The sequence below is a fragment of the Cyrtonyx montezumae genome, unplaced genomic scaffold (genome assembly GCF_038088225.1).
Source record: "Cyrtonyx montezumae isolate F1298 unplaced genomic scaffold, pur_monq_1.0 scaffold_10, whole genome shotgun sequence".
Lineage (NCBI taxonomy): Eukaryota > Metazoa > Chordata > Aves > Galliformes > Odontophoridae > Cyrtonyx > Cyrtonyx montezumae.
Window position 1 is genome coordinate 57437796 of NW_027071826.1, and position 23908 is coordinate 57461703.

At 37.9% G+C, this 23908-nt stretch overlaps 1 protein-coding gene across 1 annotated transcript in view; it reads left to right on the top strand.

Moving 5' to 3' along the window:
* The window catches only part of SPON1 (spondin 1), a 145427-nt gene that overhangs the window by 14466 nt on the left and 107053 nt on the right, over nt 1-23908 (top strand). The window contains exon 3 of the mRNA XM_065755470.1: nt 17335-17468. Within this exon, the coding sequence (XP_065611542.1) occupies nt 17335-17468 (134 nt within the window). The remainder of the gene's footprint in view (nt 1-17334; nt 17469-23908) is intronic.

A 23908-nucleotide genomic window follows, 5' to 3' on the forward strand; every position in this document is an offset into this window, starting at 1 on the left:
TTTCTTTCCATTAGAGTCAAGTCTTGCCAGAGAGGATCTCAGTACTCATCCTCTACCCAATTTCTGAAAGGCTTCCAGAAGCACAACCCCAGTGACCCATCCCAGCAGTGAGATGTACTCCGTTCTGTCTGCTCTCTGGCACCCTTTCTGTTCATGCTGCTCGTAGCCTGCCCCCTGCATCTCATTCTGCTGGGAGTACATGACTGCTGTCATCACTACAGTGAGAGTCATGCTTTTATTGTTGATTTCTCATCTGCTAAGCTGTTCTTTGACAGAATGACCCCTGTTTCTATGCAAGAGTGTCATCTTGATCAGCAGACGAAGCCAGGAGATGTAACTTTCATTCTAGGCAGGAGACAGTGATCTTTGACTCTTCATTGACTTGCTCCTTTAGTTCTGAGCTATTTCTTAGTGTAAGGGAGAGCTCTTGCCTTCTACCAGGAGACAGGCACCTGTAGGTATGGTTTCACAGCTGAGTCAGGCAGTTTCTCAAGCTGTTTGAGTATTTCTGTCCCAGCTGACTTCAGGGCTGACTTGCAGGGAGCTTGACTTAGTAAGCAACTCCTACAAAATGAGGGATGCATCTAAAGATGATGCATGACCCGATGCTGAAGTTAGGCAGTTTTGCTTTCAGAAATGATTTTTGGCTATTCCAAGTAATTGTGCTTGTGGAGGGGCCTGTTGCTGGGGGTCACCCCCACTGTAAATATACATACCAGCAATCATGTAAAGGGGACAGAAAAATTGCTTGAAATGACATTTCTCACATGAGTGGTGTTTGTTTTGTTTAATTATAACTGTATCTCCAACTGTCCCCCTTTCTCCTCTGCTCTCTGTTGTCCTTCTCAGCCACTGAGCAAGAGAAGCTGAAATTGTGTCTTCCACTTGGCTTTTCTCCTGGCACTGTGAGGTGTCACTGTAAGAATATGTGCTGCAAGTAGAGAAAAGCAGAATTTTCTCTCTTAAGTATTTTTTATTCCAATTTGTATAGAGAACTGAATACCTATGTGGGCAAAATGTTCCAAGAAGCCAGTATTGCTGGCAACCTGATGGACTTTCTACCCAGGAATTTATTTATTTTGACAAATATTTGCTGGACAGTATTTTGTATTTTTCCATTTTTGTTTATTAAACCAAGTCTGTTAAAAGTTAATTTTCATATGATAATAAATAAAGAATAGCAAAGAAATTTCGGATCCAGTTTCACAAAAGCCAGTGTTTGGTTCTTGAGAGTGCTTTTCATAGTACTTGATAATTAGAAAGGGAAATTCCCTGCTGGTATAGAGCTACCATTTTGTCCTCCATTCCCTGCATTGTCACTGTGGCTGAGGTTATTATGCAATCTCTGGCAAGCTCATCCTAGCAGACTGCTTACTAATTTGTAGGCTGTAGGTGTAAATGGAAAAGCCTTCTTTCTGCTTCTGTTTACTTCACTGATTGAACTGGGCTCCAATTATTCTCATCGCTGTGAATTGAGGCACTGTTGTTGCTCTTGCCTCTTTTTTGTCCTTGTGGGTGGGCATGGCTCATTTGGGCCTGCATTTCTTTTCAAAAGCAACGTTTAAAAGAACGAGTACATAAGAAGTAGTTTTAGTACTTACTGTTCTATAATTTTAATGATTACATATTTTGCTCCAGTCGCCGGTGAAGTTACTTAGGGCACTGCCAGTGTTTGGCTGGTCGGGTGCACATAAAGGTTTTATTCTCTTGGAACTCACTTAGTGTTTTTTTAGTTTGAATCGTATCAGTAAAGCTGACTGCTTGTATAGGAGGCTCCATTATACTTGGTGCTCGCTTTAGCCTGTATGTCTCCAACCTACTTAAGCTGACCTACTGCTTTTTAAGGAGGAGAAAAACAGAGAAAGAGGACATAAAGTAGCAAACAAATGCTGAAAATTGAGAAATACTTTATCCTGTGGCCTGTTTTGAGCAATAGGTCACTTTCTTATGAAAATTAGCTACCCATTTTATATAATTAATAGAAGAATGCTTTGTGGAAGCTGCAGGGAGGTATTTAAAATGGTTGCTAAGGCAGCAGATTGCCTCTTAAAGGTGGTCCCTTTGCTCTGTCTGCTCTGTACATGATATTGTGGAAGCCTGGATGCAGGAATAAAGCAAGAACCCGAAGATAGGATGCCACCCCGCACTAATCCTGCCTGTTAGGAAAATCTGCCCAAGCCCTGGGTAAAATTGCAGAATTAAGATACTCGGAAATGTTTTCTCAGTTTGCTGCACACACAGGACTCATGTATTTATATATTTTTTTTTGACTGTGCAAAATTTCTTTGCTTCCTCTGAGATTTTCATTAACCTAGTTTCTAATGCACGAAGGTTATCCAAAGTATGTACATGAATTAGAACTGGGTTATGATATATTTAGACAGCGAGATTACATAATAACCTCTGTTTCAAATACTGAGTTCTCCAAACAATAATTTAATGCCAGCTATTGAGTGCTCCAAACAATAATGTAGAACACTTTTCTCAGAGGTTGTGTAGGATTTTTGTTAAGGGTGAAAGAAACCTGTACACCATCTCCTCAGAATTACATGTATATTTATTTTTTTAACTCATCTGGTGCTCATCAGCTCATCTAATTACTTTAGTCGTAAAAGGTGTGAAGCCAACAGAAAAACCAACCAGCTTTGTATGTTGTGCAGATGTTATGCAACTGCCAGTTCCCATAAGAAAGAACAGAGTGTACCTCACCAAACGTTCTTAGGTTTCTGAACCTATTTCCCTCTAGCTGCTGAGTATGAAAGAGATTTGGCATTTCTGGGGGGGAGTAACAAACCTGATACAAGCGATGTGAAAGGTCTTTTTGGAGTAAGACCATTTATTTCGTATTTTCACATCTGTATCCACGTACAAAAATCTGTTTATGCCTGATCGAAATAAGCCAGAATGGCATAAGCATGGGAAGGACTGCTGTGCAAGTGAAAATATGGAAAATACAGGAAATAGGGCTAAATGTTGAGCTCACTCTCATTAAGGTGCTTGACTGTTAATAAAAACTCTTCTGCGAATGTAGAGATACTAGTCTAAATTTTTTTATTCTGAATAAATTTATCGAATCTGGTCCTAGAGATTTCTGCCGTTGGTGCTTCCAGATTTGCATTTACAGTATGGATGTAACATAGCTTTGCAATGTGCTTTAAGATTGCCTTTCTGCTGCTGATTTTGATGCTTTTCGGTGAATTAAATCCTATAAATATTTTCATAGAATGTAGATCTACCATAACTGCATTACAGAAAACAAAACTGTCAAGCAACTTAGTCAAGATGACAAATCACACTTCAACCATGATTAAACGTTGGGATTTCTGCTCTTTACATAGTATTTGCCTAACGAGTCAAGAATGTTTAAAATGTCTTTTTTTTTCTTGTGAGTAAATACTGCCCGTGCATAAAACAATTGTTTGTAAGACTGTATGTGTAAGAACATTCCTCACGTGTGCGTAAAATAAAACCTGAGGATCTTCAAATAGAAAAGCACAGCCTAACGCTGCCTATTTGATGGGGGTCCCTAAAAGCAATTCCAGTAATGGCACCAGTTGTTCTGGTACGTCCTTTGAAAGATAAGCAAGTCCTTCTTACTACAAGATTTGGATGACAAAACCCTCTTGAAATGCTCTCTTAGCACTCTAGGCTGAAATGATGAAGCTATACCGTGTCTGGCCAGCTAATTTTATGCTTTTGTTGCCTACTTTTTTTTAATAAGGCATTAAACATAGAATACATTTTATTACTTGTATATGTTAACTATATTAGTCATTCATATGTGGCCCAAGCCAATTCCTCTTTATTCAGTGTGGCCCCAGCAAGCCTAGAGGTTGAATGCCTATGATTTAGACCAATAAATATGTTTAAATCCACGCTACATTTTAGTTCTGTTCCTAGTACAGAATCTGAAAGCATTAGGATTCTGAATTAGTAAACTAATTAGTAAACCTACTGAGCTCTGTGTAATATGGAGGTACAGAATATTAAAAAAAAATCCTCGAAGTAATAATAATAAATAATTATAAATAATAATAAATAAACAATAAAATATATAATATAATATATTATATTAGATATATATAGATATATAGATATATTATATAGAATAATAAATAAACAATAAAACTAATCTCCTTATGTATTTAAATTTTAACACTAGCTACATGAATCATGTTTTGGAGATAAGCCATCGTTTATTGAGTGTCCCTATCTCCTGCAGCTTATGTTTTTTACTTCATATATGGCCATCAGAAGTTGACTGCCTTTCTTTGGAGTCAGTGTTTTGTCATATCTCACTGTTGAAACAGTTTTAGTGTGGCGTGCCTCAGAGCACTCTTTCCTGAAGTTGCTGCAAAAAGGTTGGGAGGTCAGTGTGTTTAAGAATGTAGAAGAAATGTATAGAGAATCCTTCAAAGTAACATGGAAAATATCAAATGCACATCCCCAAAACTCAGTCTTGGGTATAAAAGATGCTGTGAGATTCTCCTAAGCTAGAAAGCAGCTGCTGAGCTGCATTCAGGTTCTGCAGTGAAAGTCTGTGTTATTGTTAGCACTTCATGCTGCTCACGTTCTGCAAACATTTGCAGAGGAAGGTTAGACTGCTTGTGTCACTTCTGTTCAAATTATTGATTTCAAGGTATGTTCTGTTCTTAGATGTAAATATATATATTTTTAAAAACAAACAAAAAAACCCTTTCTCAGTCATCAGCTTGAGATTTTTATATAAAAAACCTAGAAGAAAGGGACACCTGTTCCTACTCTTGCATACCAGTGCTTCATCAGCTTTTAGAGAAGGCAATATTACGTGCACTCACTGTATTTGATGCCACGCTTTCCGTTGCATTTCTTGCTTTTGGGCACCCTCCCAAATACTTTTAAAGTCATATGACTGAGAGAAGCTTTGCTCACGACTGGGAAAACTACCTGTAGCTGATCAAGCATGGTAAACAAGGACAAGGAAGTAGAAGGGGTACTTTGCAATACCACCAATAAATGAGGAACAGAAATCTGTTGACTGCATCCTCATTGCACGTGCTTGTCACTGAGTGCATTCCCTATGATGAAACCTGTGTCATTTTGTCTACCACTAAGAAATAGTTTTGCTTATTAAGTTGCTTGAGAATTATTTTGCACTTTTTGAGTTTTTAATGTAATAACTGTCAATGCAGGTTCTGCTTTCCTTCTTTCCAACCTCTCAATTGCATGTCACCCCCTAGTTAAAGGCTGTCGTCATGGATGTCTATTTAAAATATAGCAAGAGTCAAGTAAATACAGCAATTAAAAGCCCAAGTGCTACTTGTAATTTCACTCAGGGCTAGAATCACCCCGTGAAATAAGCCCTTTAGGGTGGTATGAACAGCAAACATTGTGCTGAAGTGCATGAGGTGAGCAGGTATTCTCATATGCCTCTGTCTGTACCAAAACAAAATAAAGTTATGCTGTGATTTAAACATATTCTGTAGGCATTGCTATTCTTCTGTCGGGACCTCGATTATTTATATCTTTTCAGGTGGCTCTTGGAAGCATCGTGGGAGGGGATCATCTCTTTTATTCCACAGAAAACGAATTATTTGCCAAAAGGAAAAAGAATCCTTTATGGTTTGCGCATAATATCTTTTTTTGCCTTCTTTTGCTTATGTGTTCCTGTCTTTCACATTTGAATAGCTGGTTTACTGGGACAGAGCCAAGTGCAAACAATAAGACCCCAAAGCTTAGAATCATCTGCAATATCAATCTACAGATAAATAGAAGGTGTATGTATTGTGACTGTCAGGCTACCTGTAGTGCATGAGCAGTACTACCTTCAGTGTATTCAAAACAGCAGCAGAAGCAGAGGCAAATCTGGTTGCCTTGAAGTTAAATTCACTGTATTTTTCTGTTACTACTGTGTGAAAGAAAGACCTAAACAGCACGGAAGAACTATTGGTTCTCCAATAATTTATTTTGATTTATTATGTTTTGGAAATGCAAATTCTGTGAACTGTTTTCCTGCTTATACTTAGTACCTTTGGAATAGTGGAATGTCTTTTTTTAAATCTATTTTGTTAGAGGTAGGTTTGATAAGGACTTGAAGGAAAACACTGGAAATAGTGTTTCAGTAGTGATGGAATAGCACTAAGAAGATTGTGGATGCTTGAGATCCCTTGCTTATTTGGCAAATTGATTTGAAAGTGAATTTTCTAGTTTCTTAATGAACATCACAAATGCTGTTTTATTCCCCAAAGAAAATGTAGCTGTTCTACAACTGCATATATTGAACTCTAACGAAATTTCAAATGAAATAACTTTACAGTCTTGATACACATATTCATCAGAATTAAATCCCTTTGAGGTAAACGTGTGGTTTTTCTTCCTGAAGCTGTTATGTTCTGGTCATCTGTATGTATGGTATGATGTCAGTACACTTTACTAATTGGAGCTTCTCTTTATGACCATGATGTTGACACGGATAGAGAAAGCTTACGTTTCAAAACAAACTGAAACATCAGGAGGGTGCAAACTTAATCTAATGTTTGTGTATATATAGCTTTGCTCCGAAATCTGCCTATAGCTTTAGCTCTTCTCTAACTCCTGAATTTTTGCAACTTGGCAGTGTTGTGTCAGGAGCTGTGCCCACCTCCTTCCTCCAGCTCCCTCATGTTCTGCCAGTCCATCAGAGGGCCTAGTGTCAGGCATGCCCTGCTCACCTTGAGACTGCTGGGATATCCCATACTTGAGGAATTTGCTTTCCCCTGTGCGATTTGTCCTGGAAATGCACTAAAAAGCACAAATGTTTTTCAGAATGAGATCCATCAAAATCTGTAATAATCAAGTTTAAAAAAAAAAAACAAAGGTGTGCATGAAGTACTTGCCCAGGTTCGTGATTCATGCATTAATGCAGAAGTACAACTAAGCTGACATTTTGTTCAAGGTATTTCTTGATGTAGAATGGAATGAGGGTATCCACAGAGCCACTGTGCACATCTGTGAGTGGAGGAGTACTATTTCAGATACTAATGCAACGCCAGAGCTGGAGCTGCTTACACAGTGCAAACATTTTGTAGCTCTTCAACATTAGACAGTGATATCAGCCCGAGAGGATGCCACTATTTTCCTCTAATTTAAACTTCTGGCATTAAATTTTTTCAGCATTCTGGGTGGGAGGAGGCCTTATTACTGCAGTGTTGCCATGCCAAGTTTAGCAAGTAGAGATGCCCTGAACAAACCACAGATTTAGCACTGCACCCTGCTTGAAATTAAAGTGAAAGGAAGAGCCACAGTATAACTCCTTCTGTTAAATTGCAAGGGTTGTCAGTCCTTGTGTAATGTTAATCTATATGCACATATAATTTGATACAGCTCAGTTTCTGTTGCTGCAGTTCTTTTTCTCAGCTTCAATTTACAAAGCTACGCAGGATTTTATTATGTCATTTCTAAAATTCTGTATTACTCTATTTTTTTTTTCCTGAATCAATTTCTGCATGTTTATTTCCCTTGAGAAGGTTTTAAAACTCTCCAGCAGGCTCCTTATCATAACGAAATGTATTGCTATAATGAAGGAAATATAGAACTGAACTTTTTTTGGAGGAGGAGAAGGAAAAATCAAATGTTGAAGGCCTGAATTACTTTTTGTTTCCCTCTCCAATACTGTTGTTACTGTTTTGTTCCTTTGCTGAGCATTTTCTGTCAGAGGGTGTTCAGACAAGGTGTCCAAACTACAGTTTGATATCCACTTTTAACGTCTGGCACTGTGACGTTTTCCTTCAGTCACAGCATATAACCCATGTGGACTGCAGGCAGAGTTTAAAGAGAGCCTGCTGGCTTCTTGAGAAGGGAGCTGAAGCCTGCACGCCGGGCTCCCTGTTGTGCCAAGGTTTGGCTTCACTGCTGAATGCATGCACAGTGCCTTTCTAAAGCAGTATCCTCACACTGGAAGGGAAAATGCAGCTTTCGGTTTCTTATAAAGTCTTAGTGAGCAGGCTTAACTTTCCTGATGGGTACCCAAGGTGATGTGAAATTAGACTTTACATCTTTAGACATGCAAGCAGACAAGGGAAGGCGTTTCACCAACAGCTTGTGTTATCTGCGATGCCTTTTAAGCAAGGAGAGAGTCTGTGCTCTCATAGTTCGTTGGCATATCAGAGATAAAAGCAAGAGGACCTGGGTTTTCCACTCTGACTCAGTCTGAGGTGCGTGCATTCACCAAGGTGCATGCAAAAAGTATGGTGACCTGGGAATGGCACACAACTGCTGTCATTGCTGCTGCCCAGCTCTCCCTTGAGTTTCTACAGCTATTTTCTGTGAGCAGTACTCCCAGCTTGGTGGCTGATGTAAGTTACTGTGCAAAAGCTTTGTGAGCTCTTACGAGGAGCTTATCTACGTAAAGCCTGTAGTTCCAGATCAACAGCATTTCTGCTCTAACTGTGGTTTTAGCAGTGGATTAACTCTCTGAAATAGATGATGTTCTGTACACAGCCATCTGAAGGCTGAGGGAATTTGTGTGGAATATACTTGAACTGGGTTGGGTTGTATGTTTTAGCACAAAACCATTCAAGAGGGGCATGAACTGCGTGTGTGCCAGACCTGCTGATGCTTCAAAGCTCCAGCAGCAAGCAGGACAATAATGCTATTAAAAATATGTATTTTCTGTAATCCTTAAATCCCTTCTTAAGTTAAATGAGGAGCTCCGAGTGAGGTAGCTATTCTTGGCAGTAAATTCTTAATGCTGAGTGGTGTAATACTTTCTATAATGACAGATAAATGAAAAGCCTGAACAGAGTAAGCAACTGAGAGATGCTGATCCACAGAAACGTGCAGACTTGCTCTTTTCTATGTATTTCAAATGACTTTGATCAGTTCTGAGGTGCTTCCTTTTTACTTCACTGGACAATATTGAATCATACGGTAGAAAAGTGTAATCTCTATCATAATATTTTTATTGATTACATCAGAAAGGAAACTCCATCTAGGTTTAGGACTGCATTGCACTTTGTCATAGTTAGAAAAGGTTCATTTGCCTGACAATTAGTGCTCTGACACACGCAAGATGAAGAGGCTGAGCAAGAAGGAAGGCTGTTATCACCACTCTGCAGGGAAAGCTGGGGCAGGGAGAGGTGGCTTCGATGGGCACACTATGTATAATGGTTTGATTAGCAGCTCTATGATTTCTTCCTTACCTGGTGCTTTATGCATCTCCTTGAATTTACCATTCCTTTGCCTTTGATCAGCTGGACGTGCAACTGTGTTCTTATCTGAGATGTTGTACAGAAGGAAAGGACCAGATCCTGAGTAATTGTCATAAATTGAGTTGGCAATGAACCTGGGCTTCCTTGCCACAGGAATGGAAATGAGAAGTGCCTGTGTGAGCAGAAGATAAGGCTCATGTCTTCTATGTGAGTCCACAGTAAATATTTCCCTGGCATTCCCACTGCTCACGTTTAGCTCATTGCAGTGCTAAAAATATTGCTATTATGCGATGGTGGCAACAATAAGTACATGATAATCTTATCACAAGATTCCTCGTGTAATTCATTTTGTATGGGAGAGTTACACCCTTGGCAACATTACTGAACACCAGAGTTTACCAAACTGCTAAAGTATGGGAATTAGCAGGTGAAGATAACCAGAACGTCTTTTCTCCTTCTAACAAAAGAAATTCATATTTTCTTGTCTGTTGTTGAACTTTCTAAGATGAGTTGATGGATGGTGGATTTAGGTCTAGATCAGGTTTTCTCTCTTGTTAGGGACAACAGAATTTCAGATTTTCAGTTGTTGGCGTTTCTCATCTATTTAACAAATGGATTTGTAAACTGTAGGGGAATAAAATGCAGTTTTGAAAGCATCATCATGTATATGTGCCTTTCTCTGCATGAGTAGTCTGCTGTGTTAACTATGAATCTTTGGTGCAACGCCATATAAATAGCAGTGAAGTGGCTGAGGTGTTTGTGCTTGTGTAAATGCAATCTCTTGACACAGATGCACAATAAGATTACTGATGAAACCAAAGTCAAGACATCAGAGGAAGTTGTTTGGCACAGGAAAGCTCGGTGGCCTGTTTTGAGCCTTTTTGAACAAGGACATTTGTTCATGAGGATCAAATGAATGCAGGAGGGGTTTTGATATTTGGTTTTAATTGAATATTTAAGAACTCTTAGATCCCGAACTGGCAAACCAATGACATATGGGACTTGGAGAAATGTTTTAATCTTGCACCACCAGAATATTGACCCTTTTAATGGGTTGTATTGATTTTCATAGTTGTTTTGGGGGGAATTTTTTCATCTGAGGCATAATTTCCAGTCAAAGCAAGGGGTTAGCCGCAAGTTTCAAAGAGCTTTCAATCCAGATGGAGAGACAGAGTTCAGGTGTCTGAGTCTTAGAAGAGCAATTCCACCAGGGTACAGAAGAAGCCACAAGGAGCATCCAACAACACTTTACTTCAGGAGTGATTCCTCACACTCTTTTCTTCTTTGCTTTGTAAGAATAGTGAAATACTTCCCTGCTGACATAGTGAACAGACTAGCTTTGCAACTTGGAGAGAGAGTCCTTGAAATTGCAGTGATGCAGAAACACACAGTGCTTTCTTCACCTGACTGCAGAGCCAGTTTTTCCCCTCGGTTCAGTGAGCACATATGTGAGGCAGAGCAGATCAGAGTGGCTGCAGGTTACTCCTGCCAAAGTTCACACCGACAGCAAACTGCTAGATTGAGAACACTTATGTGAATCTGTGTCTTTCATAGCAGGAGTGGAGTCTTAAATGCTGGTCCCAGAGCGCGCTCAGTTAGAATGTCTTTCATCTTTTGAAAGGTAAAAATAAGGTTTTCCATCTCAAACCAGTATGCATCACAACGGAAATACAAAGAAGTTTTGCAAGACAAGGTCCTCATTCTTAGCAGTTTCTGAATTTCCATTTTAAAAGCAATTATGCTGCAATCCCTTAATATGCTGACAGAGCATCCTCATGTGTAAAAGATGCAGTTGTCAAACTGGAACTCTGCCAGACTGGTTTTTGTACAGCTTCCTGGTTTCTATGGGCATTGATGCATGCAGCTGGGAGATCTGCGGCTGAATTTGGCTGTTCCTTTTTTGTAAGTGAGACAAAAAGGGTGTAACAGTGGACCACCCCAACATTACAATATCCCTAGGTTTACCTGACATGAATCCCTTGTTGATTCTCTGATCGTTCTCATCTCATTTGAGCTATTGACACAGCACAGTGCAGGCTGAAGACCTGAATTTCTTCCCAAATAACTCGTGTTTGTGAAGTCTGAGGCCAATGTGAGGTATGACGAGCTGTTAAGGTTAACAGTAAGTATGTTTTTACAGAACATTTCATATATTCTTTTGAAAAAGGGGCTCAGTGTCTGTATTCCCATTACACAAGTGGGAAACAGACTGCACTAAAGTGATTCGAGAGAGGTTGCTTAGCAGAGAAACTTGTATCTCATGAATTGCAGTAGATTACTTTATCCATGGTTCATATTGTTTTTGATCTCACTTGATTTCATAAGGCTGTGGAAACATCTCTTTTCCTTGCGTGACCTCCCGATGGCTTTTACTCATCTAGAAAATCAGATTAGATGAATTCTTTTAAAATACCAAGTAGCTAAATATGAAACTGTATTATCTAGTTACATACTAGGTAAAACAGCAACAACAATTTTCAGGAGAAATGGCAACAGGTTTTTTCCTCTCTCTGAAGAAAAGTGTGAATACTATAACCTTAAATGAAAGCTTCAAACTGTAGAGACTGCAAAAGAAATGTACATAATCTTAAAGCTTGTACTATTTTCAAGTGATGCTTAGTAAAACCCTTTGATTGTACGTTAGATTGACTTTAAAACATCACTCAGTAAACAGTGTTTCTCATAAGGTGAGAGCTCTTGAGACACCACACATCAAAAGCTATTTTTCACTGTCATAATTTTTTATCTGACTCAAACAATGGTTATGTTTGAAACTAAAATTTTCTTCTTTTACCCGGAATCTTAATACATCATTTCAAATGTTCTATAGCCTGAACCCAAAGCATGACATTTGTCAAGCAGGGCACGGAGCAGCTCTCAGAAGAAAATGAGACTTGCAGCCCTGAGAATAATGATAGCTTTCCCATGCCTAATAGAGTTTCTCTGTTAGGGATTATAGAAGTAAGGTGTTATCTTGGAAGAGCTGTATTATCTGTCAAACATACTAGTAATGTAGTCTGATAATCAAAGTAGCTGAAAACAGTTCACCCAACCGTTTTCATATAAATGTTAATGTCACAGTTAAGGTGAAAAACTCACGGAAACAAAACTTAAAGTTTAGTTCTTTGCTTCAGAACTTTGAGTCTGCAATTTGTGGTTCCTTAGATGGCAATTTCTCAGTTCACAACAACCCAGGTTCCTGTATCTCAAATTTCTTCTGATGCATTTACTTGATCAGCCATTTTCAGTTGACACGCTGATAGCTTCGTAATTAGGATTCAATGTGTTACAACACGGAAATAACTGGGAACCGTTCAAATCCAATGCTTTACATCTGCTAATTGCTTACTGTTACATGCTTTGTCAATATAGATGTTCTTCTTTTCATACGTATGGCATTAAGTGGAGAAAGAATTGCTGTTGAGCTCTCTATAAGCAGTCTCTGAGGCCGGAAAGGCTGCTTAGTGTAGAAGCTGGCAGTGCAGAGCTTTATTTTCATGACATTTCAGGTTCTTGTCACAGTGAACTGATTTCTTCCTCCTCCTGTTTAAATTGCACCTTGGAATATCCCCTAGGGTCTGCGGTAGGTGTAATACAGCTTATAGGTTAATTTAGATAGAGGAACAGTGTGTAACACAGTATGACAAAGATGAAGTCCTTGATAGTGAATAATTATTAAACAATTTAATAAGATTTTCAGGCAGGATTCTTTCAGTAAGCTCTCTATCCTTTTGATCATCCAACATAGTATATATATTTATACTTTTTTTTTCTCCAATGAGCACACTGTTTTTAAAACTTCGTTGGAAAAAGATAAGGCCAAGTGAAAACAATTCATATACTTGCCCCTAAAATATCTTACTATATATTTATTTATGTTTTGAAAAGATATATTTATCCTTTTTTTGTTTTTGTTCTCCTCTGTCAAAGCTTTGATCTGACTATCCAGCATCATGCTTCTTTGTAGAACTCCCAAGTTTTCCTTCTTTAATTTTTCTTTTCTTTTAAAACTTGTTTGCTGGTGTAGAACACAAATGTGGGTGGAAAGTGATGATGTGTCTGTCAACAAGGAATGGTGCTGAAGATCCTGGCCAGTGGATTTTTAAACAGTGGATGCAAGCGAGTAGAGGATTTATGTAACTTCATCTCCTTTGTACTCAATGATAATTCCTTTCTTTGTGTGGTATGTAACTTGTTTTGTAAGCATTTTGACTTTTTTTTTCTTCTAATTTTGATACTTATCTTTTTAAGTGTAACTGTAGTGTACTACTACTGGGATTAGCTTGTTTGACTAGCAGTTTGTGGAAATCAGAAACAAATAATGAGGCCTATCATGCAGCAAGAAATATCCTAATACTGAGAAAAGAAAACCACTCATCTGTTTAACAGCTAAGCATTCATCCAGTCCTGCTTTTCAGGAACACCCAAAACTCCTCAAATTCTTCAGTCTTTGGAATATGCAAAGAATGCAAGATTGAACTTGGGGCCAGTCAATTCTCCCTCTTAATATCTTTACTTCCACGTTTGTAGGTGTACAGAATTTCAGCTAAGTACTACTCTCTGTAACAGTCATTTGAATCCAGATTTTAATCAGGATTTACACTGGTTTCCCTGTGGGAATCAATCGTTTAAATAATATTAAAGTCATTAAAACAAGAAAATAGAATGTTAAGACTTAGTATTATTGCATTCAGGGATTCAAAAGAATTTGTCGCATAGTGATACCCCTGGTTTGATACCACAGATTCTTATGCCAAGCATTCATTTTGGTTTTCAGGTTTTTTACTTCTCCATTCCTGAGAACGTGAGGCTTCCCATTACACATAACCCGGAGTTTAGCAAGCTGTAATTTTCCAAATGCTACATTTAATCTGCATGGTTTTTCCTGCCAATTTTTTCCTTCATGCCTATGTGGTCTGACTTCATTCCAGAGGAAAAATCAGGATTGCATTATTTTTCAAAGAGAACATCTCTTTTTTTTTTTTGTCCCCCATGAAGTTTGCCAGGATACTATTGATTTCCCCTGTGCTATGCGAGCACAATAACATCATCCACTACTGTAAAATATTGTGTCACTATGAATCCTGTTGCTCAAGTGATGAACACTTTCTGCATTGCACCTTGGGACTCATAGAAAATCAAACCTCCACAGATATGGAAAAATGCATATTTAAGAAAATAGATGCTTTTGAGATGAGTTAATATTTACCCTATATTCCTAGCATCTAGGGAATTCTTCTGAGTTCTCAAAAATATTTTAAAACAATTTTATAAAACTCTCTGGTCAACTTATATTTAAATTTTTTCTGTCTAACTTAGAAGCTTTTTACTGTAATTTATCAACTCGAGAAGACTTCATTAAGGAAGCCTCAGTCAATTTTTTTTTCTCAAACAAACTTTTTCAGGACCTTATTGTTTTTTGGTCAGGTTTTTCCCAATAGACAGGTTTTGCATAAGTGTTCTTGCTTTAATAGTTACTGATGCAGGAAATGATGAGGAAATGATAAAAGCCTTTAGGTTGAACTACTTCCTTTCCTTCCTGGTCTATGTTCTAAGATGCAACCAGAACTTTTGTTTCATTTTGTCATTGGTGTATTCCTTGAAAAAATAAATAATTTGTAAAGTTGTAGGAAATTGGTAGGCTGTAGAAATACAAAGTACATCTGCATTTTCGTTTTTGTTTGTTGCTAGTGGAAATGTGCGTGGATGTGCTCCAAGCTAATGACTCAAATTCAGTCATGTATTTTGGGTTCTGTTTTTGCAGTGGACAGGAATTCTACATATAACAACTGTTTGCAGCTTCTCATGGCTTAGGCATTAGCTATTGGACTTTTTTTTTACTCTGTTGTTTTTGTTTCCTTGTTTTTCACTTTTCCCAGTGATTCCATTCACTGTTGTGCAAAAAAGCAGGGTTGACTCTCCTGGAGTCATTTACCTAACGCTTCGATGTATCATAGATGAGCCTACACTGATAACTGCTGGAAGAACAACTTCTAGGGATACAAAATCAGCCAAGTCCTTGTTAGCTGAAAATAGCAACTCTATGCTTTGAGAACACATGAATTTCAGTTGGGCTTCTCCAAAAACGTTCATCAATGAAATGTGTTTTAAACAACAGTTACGCTCGATTTGTAAAAGCATCATAAGTGAAAGGTTCATTGAATGACTTCTATCTGGTCAGTTGTAAAGTCTTTGTGATTACCTAAGAGAACTTATGTTCCTTGACCTGAATTGAATGTGTTTTCTAAGTTTTTGGGCAAGGATGTGAGTTATGATAGAACAGCAGTAGTCTGCAATGAACAATGAATACGGAGCTAGTGTAACTCAACCAGTAATTTGTAGTAGTCATGCTTTTGTAGAAGAAGCTGTCTTTGAGATTTTCTAGATGACCTCATAAGAGTGCCTTCAATAGGAATTATCCTGTAGTGATATAAATTACAATCTCTAGCAGTTTTTCCGTTTATATAAGGTGGTATAAAATCACACATTCTTGGCTCCACAGAATTTTTTTTAATTTCTGCTGTGAGATATGATTAAATCACTTAATGTGACAGTGACTTAATGAGACAACTTTTCCAAGAAATAACTAAAAAGTATTATTTCTCTATTTTACTGTTGCAGGAATAAGGCACACAGCATAAATACCGTTGATGACCGAGGCAGAACTGCAGATTAGAGATTTCCTAGTACTCAAGTTAATTGCATTAGATTGCATTCAGTAGAAATAGAAAATGATGCAGCACCAGTTTAAGCTCATACTAGCTCCCATGCTTCCCAGTACTTCCCAGTGATTAAAATCTAGCACAGTAGTAGCTTCACACATTGTCTTTACAAAGATTCTCTGAAGCATTAAAAAAGTTGAAGAATATTGATAGCTTTATATTTAAAACTCATTAACCATTATCCTATTGATTTTGCTAAATAGAGTTGAGATTAACTCCTTGGGTCAGTGCCTCTCTCGTTTGTCATCGAAAGCCAGAATTACATTTGGCTCTGCTATACGTGCTTGGGAATGCTGTCTATATGATTGGGTGAAATGACATGGATGCCTGCCCACGGAAGCAAATCTGATCAGACTGTAGATATTGTCTTTTCTGCCTAACGTGAATGAGTATTTTGTGTCAAAAAAATTTATATTTACAGCAGTAAGATTTTTTCAGTGTAACTTCGTGAAAGTGTTGTGTAGTTAGTACAGTAATTCTTGAAAAACTCAATTAGAGATGCGTCCCGTTCTCTCTCGAAATGGTATGATTTATAGTTCATTGCCTGAATCTTGGCCTGATGTCGTGGGAAGTTTTGCTTCATCAATGACAGTGGACCATGGAGTGATTGTGAAGAGCATTTTTGCATTATCCCAACACTGCCCGTTTCCAAATGAAACTTAGCACCTTCTGATGAATGTTGAGCTCTGAAGAACAGAAGGCTTGAAGTACTTATGTAGTGAGAAAGCTATTTTGTCACAGATACCTTTGGGTAAAATCCTTGGAATAACACCAGTTCCATTACAGCCTCTCTGGTTTTGTGTTAACTTACACCACTTAAATCTCTCTATTAAACAGCAATCAATTGTAGAAGTAAAAATGTGTGTAGGTCGGATTAAATAGTAGCCTCTGAATCATAGATCAATATGATTCACATATTATCTGTTCTGTCCTGGACATTTTTTATACTTGGAAATAATACTGCTTAAACAAAGGTTAGTTAAAAATGAAAAAAAAAATAAATAAATGGAAATCCTTCTTTTTCCTTTCTCTTCCATCTGTCCTAACCAATTGCTAAAGTACTGCTCCTACTGGCCAAAAAAAAATATGTACATACATATATATATATAAATTGGAAATGATTCATCTTTAAATATTTTCAGTTTGTTAACATTTACATGAAACTCTAGCAATGAAGATCCACAAATAAGGTTAGCTGCAGCCATGCTTGGAAGGGATCACCACTTTTTATTCAGAACTGGAAAAAACAAATTGACCACAGGTGATTTTTAATTCCTTAATTTTGGTGAGTTATCTGCATATTTTGAACTGATTTAAGAGTTGTAAGCAGAGAACTAAATAATTTCACAGAAAGAAAACAGGAATTGGCAGGATGTATGTGTGCTTCAGTGACAGTGACTCTGTATGTCTTATCATTTTATGTTCTTTTCTTTGAAATTCCTTAGATCATAGATGAAGAGGAGACACAGTTCATGAGCAATTGTCCCGTTGCAGTCACTGAGAGCACACCTAGAAGGAGGACACGTATCCAGGTGTTCTGGACAGCTCCTCCCACTGGTACGGGCTGTGTCATTTTGAAGTAAGTGTTTTTATGCACATTAAACATAAAACATTAAAGTCAAATGCAGTTAATGGTAAATCTGGGATTTATTAGGCTACTGGACTGGAGTTTTTAGGTTGTTTCTTCTCACTCAGTGCACTCAAGTACATTTCCAGTTAATTCTTAGCAACTGAAAGCCCCTATGTTCAGAAGTTGTGTTGTGTTTTCAGCTGCCACTGAATCAACCTAGAGTGGATGCCTCTCCCTACAGGGATCCCTCCTCTTCTGAGAAGTGGGAGGTAGTGGGGAGGGACTGTTTCTCCAGGTTGAGAGATGGTGTGATGAGGCACTGGGGTGCAAAGGGTTGGTGCAGTTTTCCTGGGCTGTGGTAGGTGTTCTGTCCCTGGGGACACTCACAGTCAGGCTGAGCTGGACTCTGGCACCTGACCTAGCTGCAGTGTCCCTGTTCCTTGCAGGGCAGTTGGACTGTCTGTCCTCTAAGGGTCCCTTCCAACTCAAACGATTCTCTGATCCTGAAGGCCTTTTTTCAAACTAGATGATTCTCCATTTATTGTGCCTAAAAATCTAAAACTGCTGTAAAGATGACTTTAAGATCAAGATTACATCCTTCTGGTTGAGATGCAATCATTACAGGTCTGTAGAAACCTCAAGTCATGTACTACTACAAAGATTATTGGAGAAAGCTGCAGGGGGGTCTGTTCTTGCCAGAAAAACATTATCTTGTCTGTTAAGATTTTGCTTGCTGTATCTGATAGTAACATTTGGTCAAATACGTGTAGGCAATTGGGATTTCTTTGCTTGCTTTGAACTTCTGTTAGGGGTAAGTATGTTTTTGCAATTGCTAAGGTGTGCCCTGCAGTAAAGCAAAGACTTTCTGAGCCTTATCAGCACTGGGAATATCTTCAGAGACGTGAAACAGTTCTGGGATTGTGAGGGGATGCTATCACAATAGTTTTGCTGCTGGTAGTTCAGGGCAGTTTAGGAAAAGGTGTTGCTCCAATTGCAGCTGACTTTTGAACGTGTCAGCAAGGTGCTCTGCAGTGCAGCCCTAGCACCCTATCACTCCTTGGCACAAAGACAAGAGGGTCAACCTGATGCTGCCTGGAGATCAGGCCTGCTGACCAGTAACATAATTATAAGATCACCTCTGTCAGCGTTCACTGAAACTGCCCAAGAATGCATTTACAGACTTCTTTAAGCTCTGGATGTGTGCGTGTCAGACTAGCCAAAATGCTAAGTCTGCTGCTTGCTGGGATGGCCACATACACTGTCTGTTAAGGTTTATATACAAAACTTCCCAGCTATTTATCAGTAAGGCTCTTTGTTTTTCCACTCAGAATTGCCTCTCTTCTAGCTGCATAACAAATACTGCTTGAGGTGTTCCTTCAGTGGCATAATAAGGTGATGATCTGAAATCACAGGGCAGCAGACTTTGCTTAGATGTTAGGTGCTGCTTGGGAGGACCCCTCAGACTTTAAGCACTCTTTTCCCTTGCCTGACTAATACTAGTAACACTGTCAAAATCAAATCACACAAAGCGTGCCTGCTCTTAAAGTGATTTCTCTAGATGAGTAAAAGTAAGAAACGGCATGTCACTTTGGGGATGGCCTTTGACACTGCAAGAGATTTAAAACACTGATTTTTAGGATCATGGAATGGTACCGGTATGCATCGACTGTTCAATTGAGTAGTCAGCCTTGTCATAGCACTGGGTACTTGAATAGAAGTTATTGTTACGTAGAACAAGGTCTTTATGGGAACATAACAGAGCACACTGGTATCTTACTTAACAATAAGGATTATTTTAAGGTCATTAAGGATTGGTTTTTTGTTCACAGTGCAATGTTTAATCTTTGTTCCACCTTACTTTGCCTAGTTTTTTCGGGTTGATTGGTAACTAAGGTACCATACAGCAATATGGAAAGGCCATGTCATTTTCTTAATCAGAAGTTGCTCCTCTAAAGCTTAATTACCAGTTTTTTTGAGTTCTTCAGAATGTGCTTACTCTGTAATGCCTTTGAAAACCTACTGTTGAAACTCTGAGAGAGATAATTATTTTTGCTTTGTGCAATTTTTAATAAAAAAAACTAATCATTTTGTCAACAGTTGGGCAGTGGCAGAACCTTGTGGTGTTTACAACATAGCATAGAAATAAAGAAGCTGTTAGGGGCCAGTCTTGTATATTTTGTATCAGTGAGTCTTGAAGACTTTATTTATTTTCTTTCTATAAACTTTCTTTTCCCCTCATGTAAATTGTCACAATTTATTCTTTCAGCAAAAGTAAAACAGAAATACATTTGCTTTTTTTGTTTTTAAATCTGACAACTAGTAAGAAGAGGTTTTCATCCCCCAGGTCAGTGCTTCTGTCCAGTTATAGCTTATTTTTGTATCATAGCTTAACACTGTAATTCTTTTCAGAGCAATGTTTTCACACATTTCAAACTTGGAGAAGATGAATATATTTCAGGCATCCGCTGTTGCAGTCGTCAACAAAAACAGCTAATGGAAATTTATCCAGGTTATCAAGGAACAGGTCTTAAATCTGGATATCAGTGAGTAACATACACCACTGACAACAAGGACAGTAAATGCTTATTAAAAGATTCTTGGCTGTGATACCATCACCTCTTTCAGACCAACCCTAGCCCCAGATTTCTAGGCATAACTGAAGGGAAAGTGCCTCTGTCCAGTGAACTCTTACATTCCTCAGTAGATAAGACTGGGCCATGTAAGTCATGAACAGAGCAGAGCAAAATAGTTTTCTGCAAGTACTTGTAGGATTCCATGATGTAAAGCAAGAGGGAAGAACATTTTGTAAATATTTCATTGCATATTAAAATGTCATGGTACAGAGAATCTTGTTAATATCCACACTGATTAAATCTGTCAGTTGCTTTAGGTCTCGTGAAGAGAGTACTGCTACACAGTAGTTATCTTTCCTCCTGCAGCAATTGATAGTTTTCACTGAATCTGAGATCAGTTGTTAGTGTAATAAATATTGGCCACAAGCAGTTAAATTATATTCCATTGCCACTTAGAAAAGAAAAAAAACATTTATCTGATTGGCTTATGCAGTAATCAACTTCTCAGGCAATGGATGTGATTTGTACAGTAAATTTAACAAAAATTCTTGCTCACTTATTGATACTGTAAACTTATTCCTGCCTAGGCAATCAACAAATTAAAATCTGAAACCTGTAAATATTGCTTATTAATATTGCTGCTTCCAAAAATTCACTCTATTTGTCAGAATCTCTCCACGCTGTTTATTTCTGCAAGTGTTTTCTGGACCATGTCTGGTAAATATTTTCCAATTTTTGTGGAAATACGATTTGGTTTGGTTTGTTTTAGTTCGGTTTTCATCCTATGAAGTTTTCTTTGGTTTTGGTTGTGCTGGTTTTTGGTTGCATATTGTATGGTCAACAGAGAATAGAAGAATTTCACAGATCTGCAGTCTTGCAAATAGAACTCTTACAGATTTACTATATCAGTATATGTATTGACAAAATATTTCAGATGGTTGTGATACTGAAGCAAAGTTTTGATGCTTGAGCACTGTGGCACATTTTATGACAAATACTTGATTTTTCTCTAAATCAGAATCTCTACTTGTGGTACCTATGCTTGAATGTTGTAATCCTGCAGACACCTCATGTGACTCCACATAGCCACAAAGCACTTTCATGGGAGTGTTGTTATTTTTTTGGTTAAGAGGAACACCTTCTTGTGTGCATCTCATCCACTAGAACACCTTCATCCTGATATCAAATGCTTCTGTCTCACTGGCATTTTCCTTCTTATCTTTGTGCAAAGAATTACTCTTATCTAAAACCAAGTCCTTGCTTTTAGCATTATTTAATGACTGCTTTTCCAGAATTTCTCAGTTTTATCAACTGCTTTGCATTTTAATCAACTGCAGCTTGATGTTGTCAGCAGGCAGATGGAACTCTGCTCCATCGTTCAAGTTATTAATGAAAACATTGATATATGCATAGTCTCACTGACCTTAAAACTCTGAGTTCCAAACTTGAAAAAATAAATTCATTTTACATGTTCAAACGTAGTCTAAAATATCTATGCAGTCTGAATCTGATGTAATTGATAGGTATCTTTCATATATAAATCTGCTAGCTTGATTTATCCATATATGTGAGAAAGATGTATGAAAAATTAAAACACGTTTTATTAAGACATGTTTTTATTTGGGAGGGTTATATAATTGACATAATTTGTGTTGAAAAAAGATCAAATACTGTAAGAGCTTTTACACCTCTTTCTGTATCTTGGAGTGGAGATGCAAGAGGAATATCACATATATGGAGGGAAGCTCTCTATAAAGAATCTTGCATTGCAATTCAATTTGGTCTGATTTCTGTTTCCAGTAAGTGAGGAGATAAAGCAGTAAAATTCAGAGTTCTTTCTGGCTCAGTCTCTAGTAATCTGTGTTTCCATAATTTTTAGGAAGTGGGAGGAAATTTTTTTTAATTAAAAGTTTCCTCTACTTTCTTGTTGTTGGTAAATTAAAATCATTGTTAATTTAGGAGCCTGGCAGCTGTAGATCATTTGCCATTCTGCAGCATCTGTCAGCAGCACTCTGGCTTATTTTACAAACAGATGTTTAATTTGACTTCGATGCCATTGTCTTTTTTTTTTTTAGGGGAGACAAAGAGAGGAAGGAATAGAAATAATCATGATACAAAATCAATTTATGACTTTCAAAACATAAAACAGACTCTGTTGAAGTCATTGGAAGGGCTTTTATAAATTTTGATTGAAAGTTTTAATATTTTTTTATTATTACATGAGGTGAAATTAAGCTCTTTCAGAGCTTGATAACTCATGTTAAAGAGCTGCTTTGTCAGTTGATGTTATTATTTTCATGTAGTCTACTTTAGTAAACAAATGGAATTCCGTTATAAAAACACATCTTTTATTTACGGATTAAATCCTCCTATTACTTCTACAATTTACAGGGAAACAGGTGGTTTTGTTTGTTTTTTTTTTTAATACAATTAGGGCACCAGTGAGCTCAATCTCATACAAACAAAATATTGTTCACTACAGTATAATAGCGTTCTCATTTCATATCATCAGAAGTGGAGGACAAGTTGGGCCCAGTAATGAGGAAATAAGATAATGGAAGAGCTAAGTAATAGGATTCTTTTCACATTTTGTTAGCCAGTGGTTTAACCCAGAGTATGCCTACTGTGAAAAAGGCTGCAAGATAACAAGGTAGAACCCTCAGCAAGATCCTCCCTTGTTCAAAATATCTGCAGACCCAGGAAAGAAAGTTAAATAAATTAGCAGCGTATGCCCTTAATCCCATAGTCCTTTGGCAATTTTAATAGTAGGTGCTAAAAAGTCTGATGTAAATTAGTAATGACAGTGGCACACTTTTCTGGTCACTCGCTTCTGTGTTAGTGTCATCTCTTCATGTATTTTAAGCCTGTGTTTCTGTGAGGGTTTGTAAGTAAACCTGTTCTTAAACATAAGTAGTATATGGAGTGTGGCATACTGTATGAAAATTTGTTAGCAAAACTTTTTCAGCGCGTGTTTCGTGTTTGCTGAACTGTCTGCATGCTCACAAATCTACAACAGTTCTGTGTAGTACATTCTACAGTTAAAACGTGAATCACATTAATACCATCATATGAAAGGCAGATGTCTGAGTGTCAGGTTCTGCCATCCTTACTTATAGCATTTAACTTTGCATGTGGATTTAAAAGTATGAACTGGGGGGCTCACCAAGAGTAAAGCATTATATAAATGAGGGTCTCACTCTGAACACAGTGTTTATCTTGGTTGTCATTTCACGTTGTAATGGCATTAAGACCAGTGCAAGGACAAGGTGTTACAAGAAGGAGGATGCTTACCTGTCTCTGAAGATCTAGGCTGGCAAAAAGACTCCACAAAGGAAGGATCTCCAGCAAGAAATTCTTCCTCAGTTTCAGTCAGTCCTTAAGTGATGTCTAGGAGGCTCCATCCCTTCCAGCCTTGCAGGTGAGTTAGCTTCACCTGTGCTTCCAGAGCTGACTGAATCTTTTCTCCATCAACCAGTGATTCAGGCTGTGACTCAGCAGTCCCCATACACATATGAAGCACCACAACATCAATTCTGATTAGATTCCTTAAAGAAGCAGCTGCATTTAGTGTAATTCTTCTGCTAAGAAGGAAAAAAGCTGCTAAGAGGAAAAAAGCTGCCCAGAAATGGAGTTGTTTTTTGAATAAACGGACTGTCGAATCAATTCCTGTTTTTCTGCTCACTTTGTCTGATGGTCTTCAGAAGGGATCTGTGAAAGGATTTAAATATCAAATTCGATATTTGGGTGAGCCATTCCTTTTTTTCCCCTTGCAGTAATTAGGTACTCATTTATTCTCTTTTTTCTGCTTCGTTGGATATGCGTAAAGTATCTCTACTATCCCAACTTTCTCCACTGATTTCGTACAGAAATGCATTT